This window comes from Neofelis nebulosa, chromosome 17 (assembly GCF_028018385.1).
Source record: "Neofelis nebulosa isolate mNeoNeb1 chromosome 17, mNeoNeb1.pri, whole genome shotgun sequence".
In the NCBI taxonomy this organism is placed as follows: Eukaryota; Metazoa; Chordata; class Mammalia; order Carnivora; family Felidae; genus Neofelis; species Neofelis nebulosa.
The window spans coordinates 58,107,155-58,131,061 of NC_080798.1; the positions used below are offsets into that span (position 1 = coordinate 58,107,155).

General features: G+C 50.8%; 1 protein-coding gene across 1 annotated transcript in view; it reads left to right on the forward strand.

Moving 5' to 3' along the window:
- Window positions 1-23,907, forward strand: part of USP10 (ubiquitin specific peptidase 10) — a 71,160-nt gene that overhangs the window by 39,906 nt on the left and 7,347 nt on the right. The window contains 8 exon segments of the mRNA XM_058707964.1: window positions 2,923-3,963; window positions 14,079-14,170; window positions 14,701-14,810; window positions 15,225-15,280; window positions 15,530-15,633; window positions 18,471-18,570; window positions 19,359-19,536; window positions 22,442-22,607. Of these exon segments, the coding sequence (XP_058563947.1) occupies window positions 2,923-3,963; window positions 14,079-14,170; window positions 14,701-14,810; window positions 15,225-15,280; window positions 15,530-15,633; window positions 18,471-18,570; window positions 19,359-19,536; window positions 22,442-22,607 (1,847 nt within the window).

A 23,907-nucleotide genomic window follows, 5' to 3' on the forward strand; every position in this document is an offset into this window, starting at 1 on the left:
AAATGGGCGCTCTTTCGTGTATCTGGAAGCATTCTTTCTGTAAACCGTTGAGGCCTTGTCTTGCCCTCCCTCCGTACTGTCAGCTTCGCTCCGAGGTGTCTGTCTGCAGGCAAATGTAACTCCCTGGGGCAGGGTCTCTGCCTTACTCACCACTCAGCCCTCTGTGATAACAGTAAGCACTTTGCACGTGGCTGGCCACTCTGCTAATTGGAGAAATGAGCTGAGCAAGCCACTTAAGTTCTTAGACAGTGGCGGGCACGACAACCTGTAGGGGCCCCTGAGCATTGCAGACCGCGGGGCGTGTTCAGGAACCCAGGGCGCTGCGGGGAGCACGCTTGGCAAAACGCTGCTAGGATGTCATTGTTTTGCTTGAGCTGCTTTCCTTCCCCAACCACCCACTGCCTGCATAGCCTGAGCGCTGAGCGGTCCCCGGTCACCCGCTGCTTCGACTGTGTTGTGTGAAGCCTGGCTTCGCGGGTTTCCACCGGTCCGTCAGCCTGCCCCGACTGGGCTTCTCCTGACTCCTCTGCCGTGTGGGGCAGTGCGCACGCGTGTCCGTGGTGTGTGTTCTGGCGAAGAGGAGGAGCTGTTCCGGGTAGGACTCTGCCTTCCAGTGATGCAGTCAGACCCTAGACAGGATCATGTTTTCATAGTGGCCGTAGCGTCGTGAAATGATTCCATTAATGTCATATCACGTTCTAGAATGTTCTGTGATACGATAAGATTAAGGAAATGTCATATCATGTTCTAGAATATTCTGTGATATGGTAAGATTAAGGAAATATATCGTGTTCTAGAATATTCTGGGACCCGATAAGATCAAGGATTGAGATGTGGAAGGCGCTGTGTCCGTTGGAGCTAAAATCTTGCACAGACTGCCTGACACAACGCATACTAATTTATAATCAGATTTCACAGTATGCCCCAGTGTCCCCAGGGTAGCCTCCCTGTGTGGCGTGCTCTTCGTTGCCTCAAATACATCCGTGTCAGTGCATGCAGCGGCATTGCCCCCTCGCAGCACCGCAGAGTAGGGGGTGCCTGGAAGCAGAATGGACGGCCTACGTCTACGTATGATGGTGGAGAAGTTCGCTTGTCTTTAGTGATTCTTTTCAAAATAAGGAAACAAAAAATCAGTGTTCAAGGACCAAAGGATTCAAGTGGTCATGGTGGTGGCTTTATATGGAAATGTGCTGTTAGGTGTAACCATCACTAGTATTCCTTTTTCAGGAACTTTCTGGTGTTGGGCAGGTGTTCGCCCCTCCCGCCCCCCAGGCGTGATCACTAAACGGATGAAGAGTTAGACTGTTGACACCCCTGCCCTCCAGTAACTTGCACGTAATTGCCGCCTCCTGGGGGCTGCTTTTTAAAAGACTTCCGAGGTGAAACATAGGTTGTTTCTAGTAGAGCACAGTTCTTCTGGTAGGGTGGGTTTTTTTGAAATACATGTTTCGAGGGGCGCCTGGGTGGCGCAGTCGGTTAAGCGTCCGACTTCAGCCAGGTCACGATCTCGCGGTCCGTGAGTTCGAGCCCCGCGTCAGGCTCTGGGCTGATGGCTCGGAGCCTGGAGCCTGTTTCCGATTCTGTGTCTCCCTCTCTCTCTGACCCTCCCCCATTCATGCTCTGTCTCTCTCTGTCCCAAAAATAAATAAAAAACGTTGAAAAAAAAAAAAATTTAAAAAAGAAATACATGTTTCGAGAAGTTGGCTCCTTAGGCTAGACTCGGAGAAATCCTCAGTTAGGCATTAAAGATGAGTTAGAAGGGATGTGGCCTTTCCTTAACTTCAAAATTTGGAACTGTTGCGTCAGATAGAAGATGACACTGATGCTTGATGTCTCTTGAAAGCTGCAGTTGATTCTAAAACTTAACGTAACTTCAGAAATGTAAACTATGAGAAAAATGTACCTTTCGGAATGGTGGCACGTGTAGATTGTTGTCCGTTGGCAGGAAGCAGTGAAAGGTCCCAAAGAAGTTTCTAAAAGTTTGCAGTCCTAACTGTCTTTGGGTATTTTTGGAAGTGTCTTCATCACCCGTGGAGTTCATCCATTATGAATTCATTTAGTGCACATTTACATGCATTCATGCAAAGCCATTTTCAGACTTCAGTTAAGGTTGTCAGTGGAGGAGATCAGGAGACGGGTGATTGTTTTGTTATTTTATTTTTTTAATGTTTATTCATTTTTTGAGAGAGAGAGAGAGAGACGGAGCATGAGCAGGGAAGGGGCAGAGAGAGAGGGAGACACAGAATCCGAAGCAGGCTCCAGGCTCTGGGCTATCAGCACGGAGCCCAGTGTGGGGCTTGAACTCACAAACTGCGAGATCGTGACCTGAGCCGAAGTCACATGCTTAACCGACTGAGCCACCCAGGCGTGCCGAGGAGACGGGTAGTTGTAAGGAGCACCTCTGAAGTGCGCTTTTATGTAGAGGATTAATTCTGGTGTAGTTTATATTTTCTGAATTATTAAATTACACTAATTAGAGAAGTCCTAAATACAGCAGTGACTTCAAGTCCCTAAGTTAGTTGTCATGATTTTTTTTTTTTAATTAAGTTGTCCAAAATACATATACCCCAGAAAGCAAGCCAATAAAGTCATATTTCACTGAGGGGTGTTTTTAGACAGGCAAAATATTACTTGCTTTCTATTATAATCTCATTTAAATTTCTGCCTTCTGGAAGTCTCCCGTGGCTCCCCTGAAAGTGGAAAATAAATACAGGCTTCTCTTTTTCATATCTCTAAATTAAATAAAATTTCATAGTTACTTATTTTCAGCAGATTTTTTGGCACAGAAATAAAATGTCATAGCTTTGTTAATTAGAAGAAGACTTTAAGGGTTCAGTTTCAAAAAGAAAATAATTTTTGAGACGTCTATAAGCCGTGTTCTCAACTAATGGGATATTCGCTGATCCTTGTCTTTCTAAACAGGACAAGAATATCAGAGAATTGAGTTTGGTGTTAATGAAGTAATTGAACCTAACGACACTTTGCCGAGAACTCCCAACTACAGTATTTCAAGCACATTGAATCCTCAGGCCCCTGAATTTATCCTCAGTTGCACAACTTCCAAAAAGATCCCTGATGACATAGATAAAGAAGCGGCCTACAGCTCCGTGGACTGCCAGTACCCAGGCTCTGCCCTTGCTCTGGACGGCAGCTCTAGCGTGGAGGTGGAAGTTCTAGAAAACGACGGTGTCGCGGGTGGTCTCGGACAGAGGGAGCGTAAAAAGAAGAAAAAACGTCCACCGGGATATTACAGTTACTTGAAAGATGGCGGTGAGGGGAGTATTCCCACAGACGCCCTGGTCAATGGCCACGCCAACCCAGCGGTCCCGAACAGCGTAGGCTCGGAGGATGTGGAGTTAGCGGGCGCGGCGCCCCCACTGGGGACACCCAGGACTTGCGGCAGCCCTCAGGGTTCCACGGACTTCGTCAGCGACGCTGTGTCCGGCGGGCCTTTCCCTGGAGCCCTCGACGGCGATGCGAGGACTGCAGGGCGGCCCGGGAGCTGCCACGGGGCTGACTTGGAACAGTCCTGCCTCCCCGCAGAGGCCGGCAGGGACAGCCTGTTGAGGACAGCGGTGGCTCAGCCTTACCCGGGGACTCACACTACTGAAAACCTTGCCGTTGCTAATGGACGGATACTTGAATCCTCTGGCGAGGGCTCAGCTGCCAACGGGGTTGAGTTGCACACCGTGGAAAGCCCGGACTCGGACGCTGCTAAAGCCGAGAGCACTGCCCCTGCTGCCGATGCCCCGGCCTCTGTGGCGGGCGCCGCTCCCGCCAGCCAGCCTAAGTCGTGGGCCAGTCTTTTTCATGATTCTAAGCCCTCTTCCTCCTCACCCGTGGCTTCCGTGGAAACTAAGTATTCCCCTCCCGCCACGTCCCCCCTGGTCTCTGAAAAGCAGGTCGAAGTCAAAGAAGGGCTTGTTCCAGTTTCAGAGGATCCCGTAGCCATAAAGATTGCAGGTATAGTTCAAGAGACACAGGTGGAGAGTGGAGATGGGAGCAGGGCTCCTTCGCTCCGGGTGAGGACCTTTGAGGCTGTCTGGGCTGACGGTTGCCCGCAGCAGCAGGCCCTGACCTGTGTGTTACTAGGAATTTCTCGAGAATGGCCGTGCCTTAATCGTTACCTGTCTAGACGTAAAAGGATATCTAAGCACAGGGCCAGGGACGGGGGTGGGGGGGTGGGGGGGGTGGGTGCTCATACCTTTGTGTTAAGTGAACAGTCCATGTCTATTACCAGTCCTTTTCGGCTGCCAGGTTACATTTCCACTTTCTTGCCTTTTGATCCAGTAATTCTCCATCGTGTGAGTGAATGGACGTGTACGTGTGTCACAGCTCCTGCACACTTTGCTGTGGAATCCTTGATGTGGACTGAACTTTGCACTGTTTCTGTTCTGTTCTTTCTTAGGATATTAGAAAGCATTTGGGGTTTTTTCTTTTTTTTAATTTTTTTAATGTTTATTTTTTTTTTTTCAACTTTTTTTTTTTTTTTTTTTTTTTTTTTTTGGGACAGAGAGAGAGACAGAGCATGAACGGGGTAGGGGCAGAGAGAGAGGGAGACACAGAATCGGAAACAGGCTCCAGGCTCCGAGCCATCAGCCCAGAGCCTGACGCGGGGCTCGAACTCACGGACCGCGAGATTGTGACCTGGCTGAAGTCGGACGCTTAACCGACTGCGCCACCCAGGCGCCCCTATTACTTATTTTTGAGAGAGGGAGAGAGACAGAGCGCGAGGGGGGTGAGGGGCAGACAGAGAGAGAGACAGACATAGAATCCAAAGCAGGCTCCAGGCTCTGAGCTGTCAGCACAGAGCCTGACACGGCGGTTGAGCCCACGAACGAACTGTGAGATCACGACCTGAGCCAAAGTCGGCTGCTCAACTGACTGAGCCACCCAGGCACCCTGGCGGGGGTGGTTTTCTTTTGTCGTCTGTTTTGGATTGAGGACGTGGATTTTAGTTTGTTGTAGCACGTGATGGTCAGCTCTTGACAGGAAAAGAAAAACTGCAGCAATTTGGGACAAAGTTGATGATTTTTTTTTTGAGGGTTCAGGCTCAAAGGGCGAATTTACTAAGAATCAGAAATGCAGGGGCTGTCTATGTTTATACATAGCTAAGAAGCCAACGTATTTCTTCAGGTTTCTCTGTCCTGAGAAGTTCAGTCGCCAGCTCTTCAGGTTCTCGTCCCGCTAGCGGACTTAAAAAAAGCTGTCTCGGGGCGCCTGGGTGGCTCAGTCAATTGAGCATCGGACTTCGGCTCAGGTCATGATCTCGCGGTTTGTGAGTTTGAGCCCCACGTCGGGTTCTCTGCTGACAGCTTGGAGCCTGGAGCCTGCTTCGGATTCTGGTCTCCCTCTGTCTGCTTCTCTCCCACTTGCGCTCTGTCTCTCTCTGTCTCTCAAAAATGAATAAACTTAAAAAAAAAAAAGATACTTTATTCTTTTGAGACTTTTTATTGAGTCTTAGAGAGACTTAGAAATTGCTGCTTAGAAATATAGAAAGTAGTTTTGAGTATTGCTTCCTGTAGCAGCAACACTAAACTCCTGGGACCACGCACAGCTTAGGCAAAGTGGTATTGTTTGCAATCTCTTCCTCTTTGTTATAGGCTCCTGTGTAGACGTTTACTTTGTAAGACGGTGAAATGAATTCAGTTTGTTACGAGTAAGATCACTGCCACAGACTTCGCTCGAATGGGCAGGTTTTTAAGCGTAGGCCCACTTATTTTAAGCAGCATTTAACTGAGAGAGACTCTAGTTCCGTTAAAAGATCTGTTGATGATGGTTATCCCAGAATTAGCATTAGCATCTAACTGGTTCTACTAAGAGAGTAATTTTTATGTTGATTATTGTATTTATTAACTTTTGGTCAACAGGGAGAGGGAAATAGTTCAGATATGAAGTTTTTTCTGTTTTGAATTCTTAGAATAATCAGTATCCACATTTGATTTTTTTTTTTTTTTTAAATCCCAAGTTCATTTAGTTTGGATGTCCACATTTCTGGATCCTCTGCCCTGTCATTAAGTCTGTGGTTAATAAATGCCAACTAATTTTTGTGTAACCACCAATGAGATACAAATTAGGAAGATAAACCAACTGTAAACAATAAGAACACCACATAAGGCATTTTGACCCGAAATACAGCCAGCTCTCGACTACTTGTACGTGTTGATCCGTTATGTTAGCGGGTTCTGCTCTCACCTTCTTGGTGTAGGTTGTCCACGTTTTGTTGCATTGGTGGGAACTCAAGTAGAAACTCTTATTCCAGGAGTTGGAAGGGAAGAGCACTTGGGCTGACCCCCAGAGTGCTTTCCTCCAGCCTGCAGGGAGCAGGGGCCTGCATGGGCTTGGGGGGGAGTTCTGTGGCAGTGCCTGCTTGTTGCAGTCTGAGAGGGGATATTTGCCACTTTTCAGTAGTAACAGCTGAACCAGGAGGTGAGGAAAAGAAACTTGAAAATCTTAGCCTGTATTTGAAAGTGGTTACCGAGCCGTAGACCTGTCCACGTTTAAGAGTAAGTGTGGGGGACACACAGGTAGTACAGGGATTCCCTGTGTGTTGTGACGAATGTTTAACTTTTCTGGGCTTTTGCTAAGAAACATTTATCATATCCGATGCTTTCGAGTCACAAATAGAGCTGTTTTGTATTTTATGGTCGGCTTTTAAAATCGTGCATCGGTGTATCTTGTTTCAAAGGAGTGTAAATAATGGTGGGCAAGGAGAGGGACGAGGCTGAAACCCAAATAAAATGAATTAAAATTCCAGGGGGAAAGAGCAAAGTAAACTGAAGTCCTTGACAGCTCTAAAAATACACCTGTCTGGTGAAGAAATTGAAGTCCCTAATGCTACCGTTTATTATGAGTTTTAGTCAGAACCTATTAATGTATGGAAGCGCACAGTGGCTTTATACCTAAAATTTGTTCCTGGAGACAGCAGCAGAATCATTACAAGCTGGATCTGCTCAGAAAAATGAATTCCGGTGTCCGTATTTATTTCAAATATGTAAACAAGTACATACCTTGTGATCGATCATTTTGGTGGCTTATAAACCATATTTATTTATACTTTTCTTAGGGGGATGATTTCTTAAATATTTTGTTTTCCTCTTCAGCTTTTCCAGAGCAGTGGAGGTCGTGATACTGTAGCATAATGTAGCATAAAAGGTACCAGCACCGGTTTGGCGGAGTCATGCTTGTGGACGGAGCGTCCGGTCCCTTTCTGAGTCACTGTGTTTATGGTCCTGCTGGTATTTGGGCCGCGTCTCTCTCTTACAGAGCTAAATCGAGACCCCCCTCCACTTACTTACAGAGCGTGCGTTGGTCTGTGCAGCCAACGGATAGTGGTACGTTTTGGTCACTTTGCTGTCCTGCTCCTGATTTGGTAACCCGAGAGAGCTTGTGTCCTTCCAAAGTGATGCGATGAGGGAAAGGGAAACACTTACAGGATGCTCTGGACAGTTTAGGAAGGTGACAGAAAAAGCAGGTCAGCATCAGAATGTTGATTACAGGCCAGTTACTGGGCCGTAAGAATCCAGGAAAGTTCTCTGCCCTGCATTTTCACAGATTTTAAAAGGTACCGTGACCTCTAAATCCTAATTTTAGGAAAACAAAATTTGATGCCTAAAATATATACAAAAATAATCCTGCTTTTTATTGACTTAAAAGTTTACAGTGCAAGTGTTGCCTCCGGGTTTGTAAATCATTTCATTGGAATGATTTGTGGCAGTTTACGTGAGCCACTGTGTATGTCTTCAAATACAAGAAAGGCTGTTAACCACTCAGTTTTTCCGTGTGTCAGCAGATTTCATAAGAAAAGTTAATTTTAATCCGGCCATTTAATGTTTAAGCCGGTACAGAAGCGAAGGCACTTCGGACCTTGTGTGTGGTATGGATCATTCTGGCATTCTGCGCCATTCGAGTCAGCGTTGCGTGGGGCGGTCCCCCAGCCCGGTGCGAAGGGTGGATTGAGGAGGCCAGCTTCCTACAGCTGCTGTCTGGGTGGATCTGAGTAGTAAATTACACTGACAATAATGAACTGGAAGGAAGGCCTCCGGGGGAGGTTTGTCGGTCCAGTTAACTTGTGATTATTTGCCTTAAAAGGTAAAATAGAGAACCAACAGTGATGACTTGGATTCGGGGGTTCCACTGCAAGTTTCAGCCTCAGGAAGTACCCTGCCTTTTGTCCTTTGGCTCCGCCCTTCCTGGTTTTAATTTTGTTGACCTCAGAAATTGTTAGAGTGCTTATTGGACTTCAGGATAGGAATACAATAGTGAATGGAATTGGTGATGTTATAAAAGAAACTGAACTAAATGGAGCCGAGAGTTAGGCCAAAGCCAGATTCCTACTGGCTTGTCTGCAAGTCAAGAAGAATTGACTTGAGTTACAAGTGGCAGGATTCAGTAATAGTGACAGATGACCCTTGAGAGGAGTTAGGATCTTTGCACGTGTGTGTCGCCGGGAGGGAGAGGAGGAGCGCATCACAGGTGTCTGTCTGTGTTCCGCCCGGTTGTGGTCTCTGCAGCTGTTGAGGGGGGCGGGCCCAGTGGCAGGTGCTGCAGAACCAAACGTTTACATCGTTTGGATGTGTGTTTCTTAAGAGAAGTTCCAGATGAGAAGAAATTTCATCTTTTTCTTTTTTTAAGTGTATTCATTTTGAGAGAGAAAGAGAGTGAGCGGGGGAGGGGCAGAGAGAGGAGGAGAGAAAGAGAATCCCAAGCAGGCCCTGCACTGTCGGCTCAGAGCCTGACGCGGGGCTCAAACCCACAAAACGTGAAATCACAACCTGAGCTGAGACCAAGAGTTGGACATTTAGCCCACCTAGCCGCCCAGGCGCCCCGAGGAGATACTTAATTTTAATTTTTTTACAAACTTTCATTTCTTTTTAAATGGAACTTGATGTATATTCACAAAATGTCCAAAACTTAATTTTCAGTAACTTAACTTCTTGGAGTACTGAAACTTGTTGGTTTGCTCAAAGTTTTCCATAAATTAATTTCCTTTTTCCGTGTCTTCCTGCCCACATCAGTTGTTTCTTTTCTTTTTAAAAAAAAAAAACATATGTTTTTTAATGTTTGTTAATTTTTTTTTTTTTTAATTTTTTTTTTTTTTCCAACGTTTTTTATTTATTTTTGGGACAGAGAGAGACAGAGCATGAACGGGGGAGGGGCAGAGAGAGAGGGAGACACAGAATCGGAAACAGGCTCCAAGCCATCAGCCCAGAGCCTGATGCGGGGCTCGAACTCACAGACTGCGAGATCGTGACCTGGCTGAAGTCGGACGCTTAACCGACTGCGCCACCCAGGCGCCCCAATGTTTGTTAATTTTTGAGAGAGAGAGAGAGACCGAGCACGAGCAGGGGAGGGGCAGAGAGAGAAGGAGACCCAGAATCGGGAGCAGGCTCCAGGCTCCAGGCTCCACGCTGTCAGCACAAAGCCCGACGTGGGGCTCGAACCCACGAACAGTGAGAACGTGACCCGAGCCGAAGTCGGACGCTTCACCCACTAGCCACCCAGGGGCCCCACTGTTCTTTATATTCTAATAAGGATTGTCAGCGCCTGCCATCCTGCTAGGTGTCTCCGTAGACCTGTTGTGCCCTCGTGTCTGCACCTCTTATGGCCTTGCACGGTGCAGCCTGTCGACTCTGCCACAAGGGAGGCTGGAGTCTTCTGTTCCAGGCTGCAAAGTGAATGGAGCGGCAGAGTCAGGGTTTGAACTCTGGTTGTCTGCTGGTTGTCTTCCTGGACTGGTGCCTTGAGTCTCCTTTGCAGGGGCGCCTGGAGGCTTTCTGAACAGTGTGATAGGATGACCCTCAAACTCCACCAGGTCATTTCTAACAAACTTGAGTGGAACCAACAACTTTAGTCTACAGTTCACCCCCACATTACCCTTAATAGTTACTTTCTGTGTGCCACCTACTCTCTAGGTCAGTGAGTGATGATTGGCCTTGTCTTGAGCGTTGTCTGAAGAAGATATGAAAGGAACAGATGTCCGCTGTTATTAGCAGAAAGACAGCAATCATCTGCAGAGAGGTGTGGGGCCTGAGGCCAGTAGGAGATGCTGGAACCAGTGGGGATGGCCAGATCAGGCTGGGACCCAGGAGGCCAGGAAGCTCTGGTACCCACACGGGAAGGACTCAGCAGGGCAGTTAGCGGCGTGACGGGGTCGTCTGATACTAGGTGGGGGTGACGGCGCCTCCTGCCACGGAGATACGCAGTATGCCTTCAGGGAAGACTGCTTCCAGTCAGCCCGCCTTCGAGAGTGGTGTTTAGGCTCACTGGAAGATGCTAACGACAGAATGGCAACTTTATTTTAGCTTGGGTAAGACTTGCCACTGTAGAGAACGTTCTAGAATAGCAGTGTCATGATTAAGGAAAATCTGGAATGTTTGGAATGGTTTCTTCTCTGTATGTTCTGCCATAAAGACCTTAATCTACAAATGTTTGAATATTGTACCAGAGGCTCTTGTAAAGAATGTTGAAGACTCGAAGCTAGTTCAGTACATCCTCTAGTAAATGTACTGAGTGTCTTTTTGTTCCAGATTACGTGCTTTGAGTTTTTGCCCTGTTCATTTTGTGGCTACATGGCTGTTTGGAATGTTCTGTTACTTGCAGTCATTGAGCAAACCACTAGGTGATGCTGAGAGACTTGAATTTGAGATTGTAGATGCCGAACAGTGAAACTGCCTTTTTTTTTTTCCTCCCTTAAAAAATAAGTGAACTGAGAGCAATGGCCCGAAGCTGGCGTTGGTTCCAACGGGAAGGGTCGATGTAGAAACTAAAGGTTTCTGTCCAGCCAGTACCTGCTGCTTCCCAGATCAGTGTTGGAAAGAAGTCAGCTGATAGTCAACTTTAAATTGGGTATATTCTCTGACTCCACAGGGCTGGAGTGTTTCAGCCTGCAGGGATGCAGATTATTCTGGGCACGTGGCTCGGTTACAAACATAAGCAGGGGAGGAGCAGAGAGTGAGGGAGGCACAGAATCCGAAGAGGGCTCCAGGCTCCAGGCTCCAGGCTCTAGGCTCTGAGCTGTCAGCACAGAGCCCGACGTGGGGCTCGAACTCCCGAACCTCAAGATCATGACCTGAGCCGAAGTTGGACGCTTCACTGACTGAGCCACCCAGGCGCCCCACACCTGTTTCCTTTTGAGCGTGGAGTTGTTTTTTTTTTTTTTTTTATATTTAAGAAGATATTAGTTCGAAGTACTTTTGACCGTCTGCAAACATGTTTTTGAGTCTGTTAAGGCAGTTAACATGGGAGGGAAATTTCAGATCTTCTGGTCCTTTTCTTTCCATTTTCCTTCCGTGTCTTGCTAAACAAGAATTACTGTCGCTAAGCCACCTCCCTCTTCTGTCTTTGCCCCTCCCCCCACCCTAGAAGCCGCTCCTTCCTTGGAATCCTCAAGAGAAATTGAGGTTGCTGTTTCCTTTCTTTCCCCAGCATAGCATAGCATAGCGGTGAGTCGGTCCTTCCCTGGCTCCCTCCCTCCACAGTCCTGTGAGCCCCTCAGCACCCCAGTCCTGTCTCCTCAGGCAGGCTTCGGGCCGCTCCGCTCTGGCTCTCCTTCCTGGGGGCCTAGAGCCTGCTTCCGCCTCCACTATTAATTCAAACCCCCGCGTCCTTCTAGGTTCTTCTTGGGCTGCCTCTTACCTGTGGGTGGTGCTTAGGGCTCCGCTCCTGACACATCACTCCTGCTGAGGATGTCTGGTGCCAGCTGCAAGCTGTGGGCGTGTGTGTGTGTGTGTGTGTGTGTGTGTGTGTGTAGATGTGGTACTTGCTGCTCTGTGGGTGTGAGTGCACTGCCGACTGGTGTAATCTGGGTACCTCGTTTCCACACCTCTGAAACTGAGCTTGGGACCTCATCACCGTATGCAACAGCAAGAAGCCTGCTCTGGGTGGGAGGCACCATCGCCCCGGCCGGAGACCTTGCCGTGCCAGCTGCCATTTGCCGTCCTCGGCCCCCTGCCGCCTGACGGGTTGTCCAGTCTGTGGATCTGGCCGAGCATCCCGTCCGCCGACCCGCCTTCGGTTCAGCCTGCCCCGTTGTCCCCTCTTCGCTGGTCTGCAAGCTCTCCTGCAGCAGGGCCACCTCTCAGCCACCTCTGTGCTTCCAGGACCCGGTGCCCGGGCAGGGCTCAGCGAACGGCAGCGGGTCATTTAGCCGAGGTCCTGGTGGTAAGAAGGCGGTTGATTCCAAGTCTTCTGGTTTGGCAGAAACAGCACTGTTGTTCATAGATGTAAAGCTGGTACGGCGGAGATTCACAGGGGTCGCGCCTCTGCTAGAGTGTTCGTCTGGGACGGATGCCCATTTGGAAATGCACAGATCTTTTAATGGAATAATTATGTTAAATAATTGCCGTTCTGGGGCACACGTTGACAAGTATGGACCGTCGTGATAATACGCCACAAACACACGCACAGCTCTTTTTTAAGGAGGAGATCTTAAGCCTGTGGGGAAAGTGAGTCCTGAAACAGTTGTGTGAAAGGGTCGTGGCGTGGAGCCCGGTACTTGCCGAGAGGCAGTGCGGACGCGGGTGACGCGTCAGCTCAGGCCACAGCCGTGCCGGCTCCCTAACCCTCTGGGCCTCTGTTCTCTCTCCTGTGACGTGAGCCAGGATAGCGGTGGCCCCCTGACAGGGGTGTGAGCACAGTAACGAACGGTACAGCTGAGCCCCGCAGCACAGCGTCTTGTCACACGCCCTGTCCCGTCTCTGCCGGGAGGCGTCACCTGTCGCGCGTGGCTTAGCTCTGTACCTGGTGCGGTCCTCACGGACGCCCAGCGCTGCGCCCGTGGTGGGAGAGAGAGCGGAGAGCTGTACTCGTTGAACAGGTCCCAGCAGGTCTTCTGGAGCCTGTGACGCTTTACTTTTTGTAAATGGAAAAATCATTCACTGTGCTTCGTCAGTTAGAGGGAAGAGGGCATTTACCGTCCCAGGAGGGAAGGGAGAGGTGTGTGCGGACGTTAGAGCTGTGCAAATTAATTTCCTCATTTAAAGCTCAAGTCTGAGACCTGCCAGTCCAGCTGCGGTGTAGAATTAAAAAGCTTGCTTTTGTTGGATGCCTTGGATGGGCGCTGACATCACACGTACGCCCACTCCCTTTTTCTTTTCTGGGACGCGATTTAAAAGGAAGCGGTGTGGCTACAGATCGTGGCTTTCAGGCACGCGTAGCTCCCGAGTGACACAGGCCGGCTGGTGCGGGTGTAGGGACTCCGTCTCCTTCCTGGTGAAAGGGGGACGGTGCGGCTCCTCTGGGTTTGCTGAGGGTTCAGTGCACGTGGTCGAGCGCTTGCCTGGGTAAAAGGTGTCCTTGACTTGTGGCTTCGCTGCTCCCAGATTCGTAACGGGACATGGGGAGACTTTGTCTTGCTGTCAAACTTTACTGAAAAAAATTACCGAAAGCGTCTCATCGCACCACTCGAGCGTTCTGTGAAGGTGGCAGTCCCGTCTGCCTGCCGACCGTAGAGAAGAGTGACGTCGGGGTGACTCTGCCGAGAGGTGTGTTTCCGCCTGGAGCCAGGGCGTTCAGGCACACGCCCTGTGTGGGGAGTAGAAGTGCGCTACGTGAGACGTGAGACCGCTGTCTCAGAGAGGAGTGTCGCCCCTCCCTGGACGGTGACGGGTCGCCCACCGTTGAGGTGCGTGGGGTGCCCTGGCAGTTGTCGGGGCTTCCCCCGGATGAGGCTCCCGTCTGCACTCGAACTCCTCCGTAGCTGGCGTTCGAGGGACTGTGCTGTCGGCGGGGCCTGCCTCGCTGTCAGCGTGCGGGGAAGAGCCGGTGTGTCTCAGGTCCGTTCGCTCTAACCCATGGAGTTCAGCCGTTTCTGTTTCTTGTTAAAATAGTTCTCTGCTCCCTGGTTGGATCCCCACGGAAAGATAAACAAACTTAGTGTTGGGGGGAGAGTATTTTTAAAAACTTTAAATCGTTGGTTACTGCACACCATATTGGGCCCCGTGAAGCTTCAACACAGTGTGCCTTTTCCTTGCATATGTGCTTTCTCGAGGGGGTTTTTAACGCTTCTCCAGAGTGTAGGAATTTAGTTATTTACTGGATGTCGCTAACTTCTTAAATATGCTTCTTCACTCTTTCAGAGTTACTGGAGAATGTGACCCTAATACATAAACCAGTGTCATTGCAACCCCGGGGGCTGATCAATAAAGGAAACTGGTGCTACATTAATGCTGTATCCTTCTCACATGCTGTCTCCAAGGCCCGCGGACCGCAGCGTTCTCTTCCTCTGGTGCATTTGACTTAGTTCAGCTGCCGTGGGGCTTCTGCCTTAAACTTTGAATCCGAAAACTTGGTTCCTTACTTAGTCTGCCTACCTTGCTTAGAAGATAGGAGTTCTTCCTGCCCCCCAAAAAGATAATTTGTTGACCGGTGAGTGACAGAATGAGGCCAATTTTATTTTCATTAGCATGGCCTCCAGTAATAGGGTAGCACGTCCACTGACAGCTGGAAACATTGTTGTAATTGCTACATCTTGGTCGAATCAAGTTTTTGTATGTAAACTGCTGACTGCGGAGTAAGGCCTTACATGGAAATCGCAAGGCAGTTGTCCTTACGGTTATTTGGTCGATTCCTTGAAAGTTTACATACGTAAGTCTTTCAGTGTCCTTGGCTTAGTTTTACATGCTTTGTGTTTAACGTGCCTTTCAGAAGTTTGGAGTGTCTGTTTCATTTCCTTTACGCTTCCTTACTGCCACTCCTTAGACGCTGCAGGCACTGGTCGCCTGCCCTCCAATGTATCACCTGATGAAGTTCATCCCTCTGTATTCGAAAGTGCAAAGGCCTTGTACGTCGACACCCATGATAGATAGCTTGTAAGTAAGGGGCCTCCAGATGTGTTCAGGGGCTGGATCGTTTCGCCTCTGATAATTCAAATTCAAAGAGTTTGCAACGTACTTACTTTCTTGCAGTCGAGTCCTTTAATGTTTTTATTTTTTAAAATTCACTGCTTGTGTTTTTATGTGGAAGCTAACCAGAAATGGAATTGGAGCACTGCCTGTGTTCCTCAGATTTGTTTATGTCAGTTTAGTGCTTGCCAGTGTGTGCCCCTGAAGATCTTGCGGAAGCTTACATAGAAAAGGTGGAAGAACTCACTCACCGCTCTGGCATCGGTTACCAAAAACTTGCCACCTTCACTACTAACTGATATTCTGAGTAGCCATCGAGACTCTCTAGTGAAAGGATGTCTTTTACAAAAATGTACTAAACTTTTTCTCCCCCGTGTTTAGTGTTCGGCTAATGAATGAGTTTACTAATATGCCAGTACCTCCAAAACCCAGACAAGGTGAGTAGCGGCGAGGCCTCCCGATGCCATTATGTACAGACGGCTGGGGAGGCAGGTGGCTAAATTTCATGCGTTCAGTCTTGTCGGAAAGAAAAGGTTTTTAAAATAGCCGGCACTACACCTGTGCTGTTCTCAGCGTCGCGGGGGGGGCGGGGGGGGGGGCGGGGGCGGGGCGCCCCGGTGATGTTGCCTTTCACCGTGTTAAGACTCTGTTTTAGTGACGAGAATCTGTGTCCTGTTCCGTTGCAGCTCTTGGGGATAAAATCGTGAGGGATATCCGCCCTGGAGCTGCTTTTGAACCTACGTACATTTACAGACTCCTGACGGTGATCAAGTCGAGCCTGTCTGAAAAGGTTTGGCCCTGCTCGCGCGTAGCTCCGGTCCCTGCTTGTTCAGTGCTCGCCCTGCACTTGCATCGCTGCCATTTGGTGGGTGTTCGGTAGATGTAGGCTTGGTGTGGAGTCAGTTGCTTGAATGAAATTTGAAAATACAACGATCGTCCTCGTAACCAGACGCAGGGCGTGCATCACTTACTGGGCACCGGGCACCCTTGTAAGTTCTTTCCGTACCTTAGCCGACCTCACCCCCTGCGGCCCTCTCGTTGTTACATTTGAGAAAAGGGCGATCCTTTTCCAAGGCCACATAGCTCGTAAACGCAGCGCCTGGCATCACGGCCAGCTCCTTGACCGCCGTACGGCCTTTCGCATGGAGCCTGGTCCTGGGGCCCGGAACCGTGGCGGCATTCGGGGGAGCCGCGACTCCGTCACACTCACACGGCTCCTTGACTCTCTTAGCTGCATCTTGTGTCACACACTTTGCTACTAAAGGCGTGGGACCAGGGGCCGAGGGGGTCTCGCGTAGGGCGCCGACAGCTGTCGAGAGTGAATTGCATACCCTTTTTGCGAGGTTAACTGGAGCCTTTCTTTCCTCCCTGACAGTCTGCGATGAGTCCATACGAGCAATTGAAATGATACTTATGGGAATTATTTAGAGAGAAAAACCGTCCCCCCAAAAATTCCATTAAAGCTAAGTAAAGTGTGCTGAAGCGCCATTGTTTTGCGGAGGGCGAGTGGCCCGGTCCGCGTTCCGCGGTCAGTTGGAGATTGACGTTTCCAGGGTGGCGGGAATGTGCGGAATGTTGGGAATGCAGAAGCGATGACGCTGCACCCTCTGCCCGCAGACAGCTCACCGTCCGGTAGGGGCATTAGATACTTAATCTAAGGAAACGGCAAAGAAGTACGAAGACAGATGCAAATGCACAAGCTCGAGAAGCCGAGGAGGGCCACCGGGTTCAGGTGGCGGCCCGGGAAAAGCAGTGAAGTTCAGGGGGCGTCCCGTGGCCGAGCCCCACTGGCATCCGGCTCCGAGGTCACGTTCGTGGACGGAAGTGTCTTTTGAAGTTAGGTGCATCCTGGCTGTGTTGGGTGCCCCGTGCCACCCTCAGGCTCGGTGGTCCGACGGAAGGGCTGTGAGTCACAGCCGTTATCGGAAGGACTCAGAAGCCGTTATCCTCACCACCCGGTTGGGACAGCACGAGGACACAAGGCAAGACGAGACGTCCGGTGTGCGGGAAACCTGGAGACTCGCGTCCTGGTGCGTCACAGAACGCGCTCCGTTCCTCAGCGTCAGAGTGCGACAGCACGTGGAAAGATGCCGTCTGCTACAGAAGCGCATTGGAGACTCCGTGCCCGGGGTCCCCAAGGGGCCCGTCACATAGGCGTCCTCTGCCCGGCGCAGACCAGAATTCCACACCTGCACAAGGAAAGCGGGTGTTCAGCGTAAACCACGCTGTACGATTCAGGCACGTTCCCTTGTCAGTTCTTGGAGCGGGGGGACCCTCCCCAAATCCCACTTCCCAGATGCCAACCAGGGAGCGACCCGACCCGGCAAGCGGCCCTTCCCGAGAACATCAGGCCCGCCGCGTTGACCCTCGTGCCTCTGAGCCGCGCCCGTTTCCGCCCTTTGCCGCACACACAGAGCGAGCTCCACGCCCAATGGCTGCCGTCCGTTTGGAGTCCTGTTTGGAGCGGGTACGCCAGAGGCTGAAAGAAGAAGGGTGCGGAAATCCTCGGTCCCTGCGGTCCGTCTCCAAAGAAGGAAATACGAACTCATCCTGAGACCATAAAACAGATATTTGGCTGTCGCGTGACTCGTCTGGAGATGAATTTGCTGACGTGTGTGCGTAAAAAAAACCGTCAGCGGAGCCTTTGAATCAGGAGAGATTTTCACGTGTGATTTGGGTCCTTTCCCCTGTAGTTGCCCGTCGTTGCGAACGGGAGGACCACCCGGGCTCCCCTTCCCAGCCACAGTGTGACCTTTGGCCCCTGGGGTTGTGAGACGAGGGGGCCCTCGTGTCTAGTGCTTGTCCGTCCCTTTTCGTGTCCACAGAAGAGCAACTTTTCAATAAGTGTTTTGTTCTAAGGGTAACGTGTATTTATTGTAGAAAATTTCAAAAAGCTGGAAAAAACGTAACAGATGGAAGTTCCTCCTCATCCTACACTTAGACCTAAAGGTTGACTTTGCACCCCCCCCCCCCCCCCACCCGTGCCCTCCTCATTCCACTTGTTTCAGCCCACGAAGAAGTCACGCGAAGGGCGCCTGGGGGGGCTCCGTCCGTTAAGCGTCCGGCTTCGGCTCGGGTCACCATCTCATGGTTCGTGGGTTCGAGCCCCGCGTCGGGCTCTGTGCCGACAGCTCGGAGCCTGGGGCCTGCTTCCGATTCTGTGTCTGTCTGTCTGTCTGTCTGTCTCTCTCTCTCTGCCCCTCCCCCACTCGCGCTCTGTCTCAAAATAAAAACGTGAAAAGAAGTCACACGATTTCTGGAAACACTTTACATTAAGTCTTGTTAAAAATTGGAGACCTGGGGGCGCCTGGGTGGCGCAGTCGGTTAAGCGTCCGACTTCAGCCAGGTCGCGATCTCGCGGTCCGTGAGTTCGAGCCCCGTGTCGGGCTCTGGGCTGATGGCTCGGAGCCTGGAGCCTGTTTCTGATTCTGTGTCTCCCTCTCTCTGCCCCTCCCCCGTTCATGCTCTGTCTCTCTCTGTCCCAAAAATAATAAAATAAAAAACGTTGAAAAAAAAAAAATTAAAAAAAAAATTGGAGACCTGGTCTGAATATGCAGGCGCAGTATTCCCTGCAGGCCTTGCGTGGTGATCAGTTAAAATTAATGTGTTCCTCTCTGGCCTTTTCAGGGTCGACAAGAAGACGCGGAGGAATATTTAGGTTTCATTCTAAACGGACTTCATGAGGAAATGCTGAACCTGAAGAAACTTCTGTCACCCAATAACCAAAGTAGGTCGTGGTCTGTTTGTGGTCTGTTTGCCACAAAATTGCGCGAGAACATTTCCCCAAGAATTAATTCTGGACAGATGTCGCGTGTTCGTACACGAAGCCGCTTCTTGCCCAGATCGTTGGCCCTTTGAGTCACTTTCTCACCAGGGCGACTCTGGTTATCTCTACACTGCTTACTTTTTATACCACCGAGAATGCTCCCTTTGGGTAAATCAAAGTACATCCAGCACCTCTCCTTTTGTTCCTTCAACTTTTAATTACGAAAACGATCAAACATACGGAAAAGCTGGGAGAATGGTTTGGTGAATACCTGTGCAGCCGCTGGATTCTGCACCCGTTAACGTCCTGCCGTGCTTTCTCTCTCTGTGTCCCCACGCACGGTGTGTGCACGCATTTCCTGAGTGACACAAATTAAGTGGGAAGTAACAGTTTAGTTCGCCCCTAAAATGGCCAAAGCACGCATGTCCGGAGACTGAGAGCGCTCTCCCGTGTGACCAAAGCCCCTTAGCACGTGAGGAAGACGGGCCGCGCTCCCACCGTGCTGCCTGGCTTCCGGTCTGCCTTCACGGCTCTCCGGCTGTCCCAGGAGCGCCGTCCTTGGTGGTTTATGCCAGCAGCATTCAGGTGGGCGTCCTTCCCTGTCACCTTTGTTCTTTGTGCAGAGCGCGCCTTGGTTTCGCCTTTAAAGCTCACTCCGTGCAGGCGGCTTACGGAGAACCTTTTTTTAAGGAAGCTGTTTCGCTGTCACTGTTGCCATGAGTGGCCTAAGCGGACTGTCTCCTTTTCAGAACTCACTGTTTCCAACGGACCCAGGAGCCCATCGGTGCACGAAGACGAGCAGGACGAGCCGGGCGAAGGCAGTGAGGACGAGTGGGAGCAAGTGGGCCCCAGGAGCAAGACTTCAGTCACGCGCCAGGCGGAGTTTGTTCAGACCCCGATCACTGGCATTTTTGGCGGACACATCAGGTTTATGCTCTTCTGGAATATACTGTAGTGTGGGCCTCTCTCAGGGTTTTGCCATCTTGCCGAAGGGGGAGGGTGTAAGACGTGTCTGAGGAATTCTGGGCTCGACGCTTTGCCTCGATGCCCCTGTGCCTGCTCTGTCCCCCGCCTTCCCTGCGCCTCTCCTGCCTGGTGCTCTCACTGCTCTCGCCCGGCACCAAGGCCCTTCGGCCCCGGGCACTGCCGCCGTCCCCCAGGTCCTGCTGCCCTCCTGACTCCTCCCTCCGTCAGCACTCCAGCCGCTCACAGCTAGGTAGAAAGAGAAAGACTTGTTAAGTTGGCAGGCAGGTTCTGTTAAGAGAAGAAATTCTGTGTCTGGCTGGAGGAATTTTAGGCTCTGGAACCGAGTGAGCTAGGAAGGTGAGGGAGTGTGGAGGGAGATACTTTCACATAAAGGGGGACGCGGGGCCTCCTGGAGGGCCTGGGTTCCCTCCTCTGGCCCAGTTCCCGTAAACCAGACGCTCGTTGCTCTTTAATGACCTCCTTCTAGAAGAGTTCTGTCTGAGTGCATTAGAGACAGACATTCGTTGCTGCTTCGATGTGGAACTCAGAAGCGCTGGGGCCGGCTCCAGGGAGGCCCAAGCGTCCAGAGTCCCGAAGGACCCCCCAGAGCAGGGTTTCCTCGCGGACGGCCTGGCGTTGGAACCTACGAGGGGGGTTTTGTAGTGAGACGCAGCCTTTGCTTGTCCCGAATGCCGTGTATCCAGAAGAAGTGACACCCTTTCCGAGGCAGAGGCAGGCAGAGTCGGTTTGGGCTCGCCCTGCCCTACAGCTTAGGTCGAGCTCCCTTCAGCGAGGCAGATACAACCCCCGCACGTCCACTGGCTCCTTCACGGCCCCGGGCGGTGCTGCTGTGCCGCGCCGGATCCAGAAGCCAGTCGTGCCGCCTTGTCCCCTTGAACGAGTCCTTTCTGGGCTCCCCACTGCGCTAGAGCCTCCGGGCCCCTTTCCGTTGTGACGTCTCCACGTCAGCCTTGTGGTCAGGTGTGCCCTGGGGACTGCCGCCCCTGTGACTTGCTGTTGCGGATACGATTCCTTGGGCTGGGCTGTTTCGGGAAGGCAAGCCGGGATCCAGGTCAGGCACGGCACTGAGAGAAGGCCGTCTTGTGCCCTTGGCTCTGCGTGATGAGACCGGCAGCCCGATGTCCGTGCTCTTGGGCCAGCCCAGTGGGCGTGACAGCACCGTGTGTGTGCGCGTAGGTGGAACGTGCAAGGCTCCTGAGGCCGGCGTACCCCAAGATCTCACGTTTGTTTGAGAATAACCAGCATCCAATTTGGAGGAGTTTCTAGCTCGGCGTGCACGGTCCTGCCATGCAGGACCTCTGGCCTTGGCCTTGGCAGGCTTTTTAAATGTTGAAACGGCTTGTTGATACTTTGGAGAACTAACAAAGGTTGGAATGATCTCTTAAAATTTAGGAACTTCTGTGTGTGTGGTGGCCATCATGAAGTGTGGTTTTCTTTGCAAATCCACCTTCCTTGGGTGGGTTTTCACTCCCCCTGGAGAAACCATCACCTTTCTTCACCCTTTTCCCTCCGCCCGTTCGGAGCCTTGAATAAAATCGAGGCCGTTGGAGTCCGGAGGACTGCTTCTTGATTCCACCACCAGTTTTAATGACCGCCCTCCCCTGTTGCTCTTGGAACCAGGGGAACGGCCGTGGCTCTCGAGTCTGTGCCCTCGGAGGGAGCGCGAAGACGCTTCCTGGTCCACGTGGCAGGGGAGCGCGTGTGGACGTGAAGCCCAAGGCAGAGGAGCGTTTAGTTCGCTCTTGGGGGCACCTGCCCTGCAAAGTCTGAATCCCCACGCACCCATCTGATTCCTTTCGTAAACTGGGTCACTCAGGCTGCAGAAGCAGAATTCTCGTTGCGCGCCTGGAATGTTTCCCTGCCGGGGCTAAATGGGAGATGGGCTGAGCACACAAGTTTTACTCAGAGAAACTCAGAGAAAAATGAAATGAAAAACCAGCTAAGAAAACAAGGTTGAACTGGCACCCTTCTTCTTGAGGGTGGTAGGTAGCCTTGTTTCCTGGAATGTTAGCTTAGTTTTTGTTAGACACACCCTGCTTCTCTTTTGTAAGTCATTTTTATAGGGGAAAAATGCCATTACAAATATTGTTTACCTTGGGGTTTCCTCTGTTTTATTAGAACGGCTCTGATACTTTGCGAAGATGAGAAGTGTCAGCGTTTTGAGGCCATGGCAGGATAAGGGCAGTTACTAACTGGTGCATTAAATAAAGTGTGGAGTGGAGGGGAAGGAATTTGGAAGATGAAGTAGGTTTTCTTCCAGTGTGCTTGCGCTGGGAACGCGATCCGCTGAACTGGTGGGCTTTTGCTTAGAAATACTCAGGAGGTGGTATTCAGCCTGATTATTGTTATTTTTCTTTTCCCGCCAATAGTTGGTGTCATTATTTTATTTTATTTTACTTTATTTTATTTTATTTTATTTTATTATTTATTTTTCCCTCCTGATTATTTTTTCCCACCAATAGTTGGTGTCATTATTTTATTTTATTTTATTTTATTTTATTTTATTTTATTTTATTTTATTTTATTTTATTTTATTTTATTTATTTTTCCCGCCTGATTATTTTTTCCCAGCAATAGTTGGTGTCATTATTTTTTTTTTTCCAGCCTAATTTTTTTTTTCCACCAATAGTTGGTGTCATTATTTTATTTTATTTATTTATTTTTCCCGCCTGCTTATTTTTAAATCCGGTACCTCTGTGGCTCTTTTCCCTCTCTGGCCTTCTGAGAGCGGTCCTGAGAAATCTCGTTCCCCGCGTTAATCCCTCTTCTGCTGCTGGATGATCTTGAGGGAAGGCGGGAAGGAGCGCCGTCTCACAGTTGTCTGGTCGTGTCTTCCAACCCGCAGGTCTGTGGTCTACCAGCAGAGTTCCAGAGAATCCGCCACTTTGCAGCCCTTCTTCACGTTGCAGCTGGACATCCAGTCTGACAAGATACGTACGGTCCAGGACGCATTGGAGAGCCTGGTGGCGAGAGAATCTGTCCAAGGTTATACCACAAAGACCAAACAAGAGGTACAGCCATAGTTGGTCTTGAACGTGTGTGCCGAGGCGCTCCGGTCTGGTGGAAAGAGCGCGCGGCGCAAGCGGGTCCGCGCTCTGCCTCTTAGGCCCCTTGCTTCACTGTTCGCACTGAAAGTTTCCACGTGTTTAGAATGGGACGGCTGAAACAGCTGGTCCTCACACAGCTTCACGTAGCCCAGGGTGACGGTCGTCGGGAGCGTCTGTCCTGAGCTGTGTAACTTTGCTAGTGCGATCGCGGTACGATAAAGTCAGCACCACGTCGAACAGAGGCCGAGCAGCTTCTGACATCACAAAGCATAATTTCATGAGCTTAGGTAGGCCAGAAAAGAGGTTCCAAACACATCTATTTAGCGTTTGGTTGTAGATCTTCCAGGAGATCAAAAACAATTAGAAAGTAGCTGTTTTCCTGCGTGTTAGTCTTTAATCGGATGTGGAAAGGAGGAAAGTCTTTGAGTCTTCAGTGTTCGGGAGTCAGAGAGGCAGATGGCTTCGTGTGGGGTACCTGTCAGCCGAGTCAGGAGAGAGCTGGAGTGTTTGCTCCCGGAGAGCTTCCTGGTGCCTGGGGTCCAGATGTGCCAGCGGCAGCTGTTTCCACTCCGGGGTTGAGGAGGGTGTCGTCTCCGCTGCCGAGATCGTGCTGGTGATCTCGGGGTTGGTGAATTCAGAGAAACGTGACAGATGGACGCAGGCTAGTTACGGGCGGTGCCTGTCTGGACAGCTCGTAGTGTCCCTGGGGAGCGTGACTCAACAAGGCTGTGGTGGCTGAAGGCGCACGGGGAGCAGAGCAGAGGAGCACCTGGGCGCCTGCGGTTCCCCTGGGGCCTCCCGCCTGGACCGGTCAAGCCTCCTCTTGGGAGATGGGCGCGTAGTTTGGCCTGATCCTCCACCGTGTTTTCTGACTTGCTTCCCACGGGCGATTTTGTTTAAAAAAGAAAAGCGGTAGGAGCGAGAGACAGAATCTCGGCGCTTGGCTCAAGTGAATCAGCTGAGTCTGGCGGTGGAACTTAATGAGAGAGAAAGTGGGTATTTGTTTTCAGGAGGTCGGTTGGTGTGGCTGAGCCGTGTACTTGGCTCGTTGGGTGGCAGCCGCGGCTTCAGAGGTGGAGTCGCCGTCCTGCCCACCCCCACCCCCCAGCGCCTCTCTCGCTCGCTCTCCCGCGGCCACCTGTAGGGGTTGGTGGCCACTCATCCTGCAGACCTCGCCCCCGCCCCCTCACGCGTCTTTTCCTCTCTTGTTCCTGCTGCGGTGACGCGTGCACGTCGGGAGGGTGCAGATGAGATCGAGGTAGAG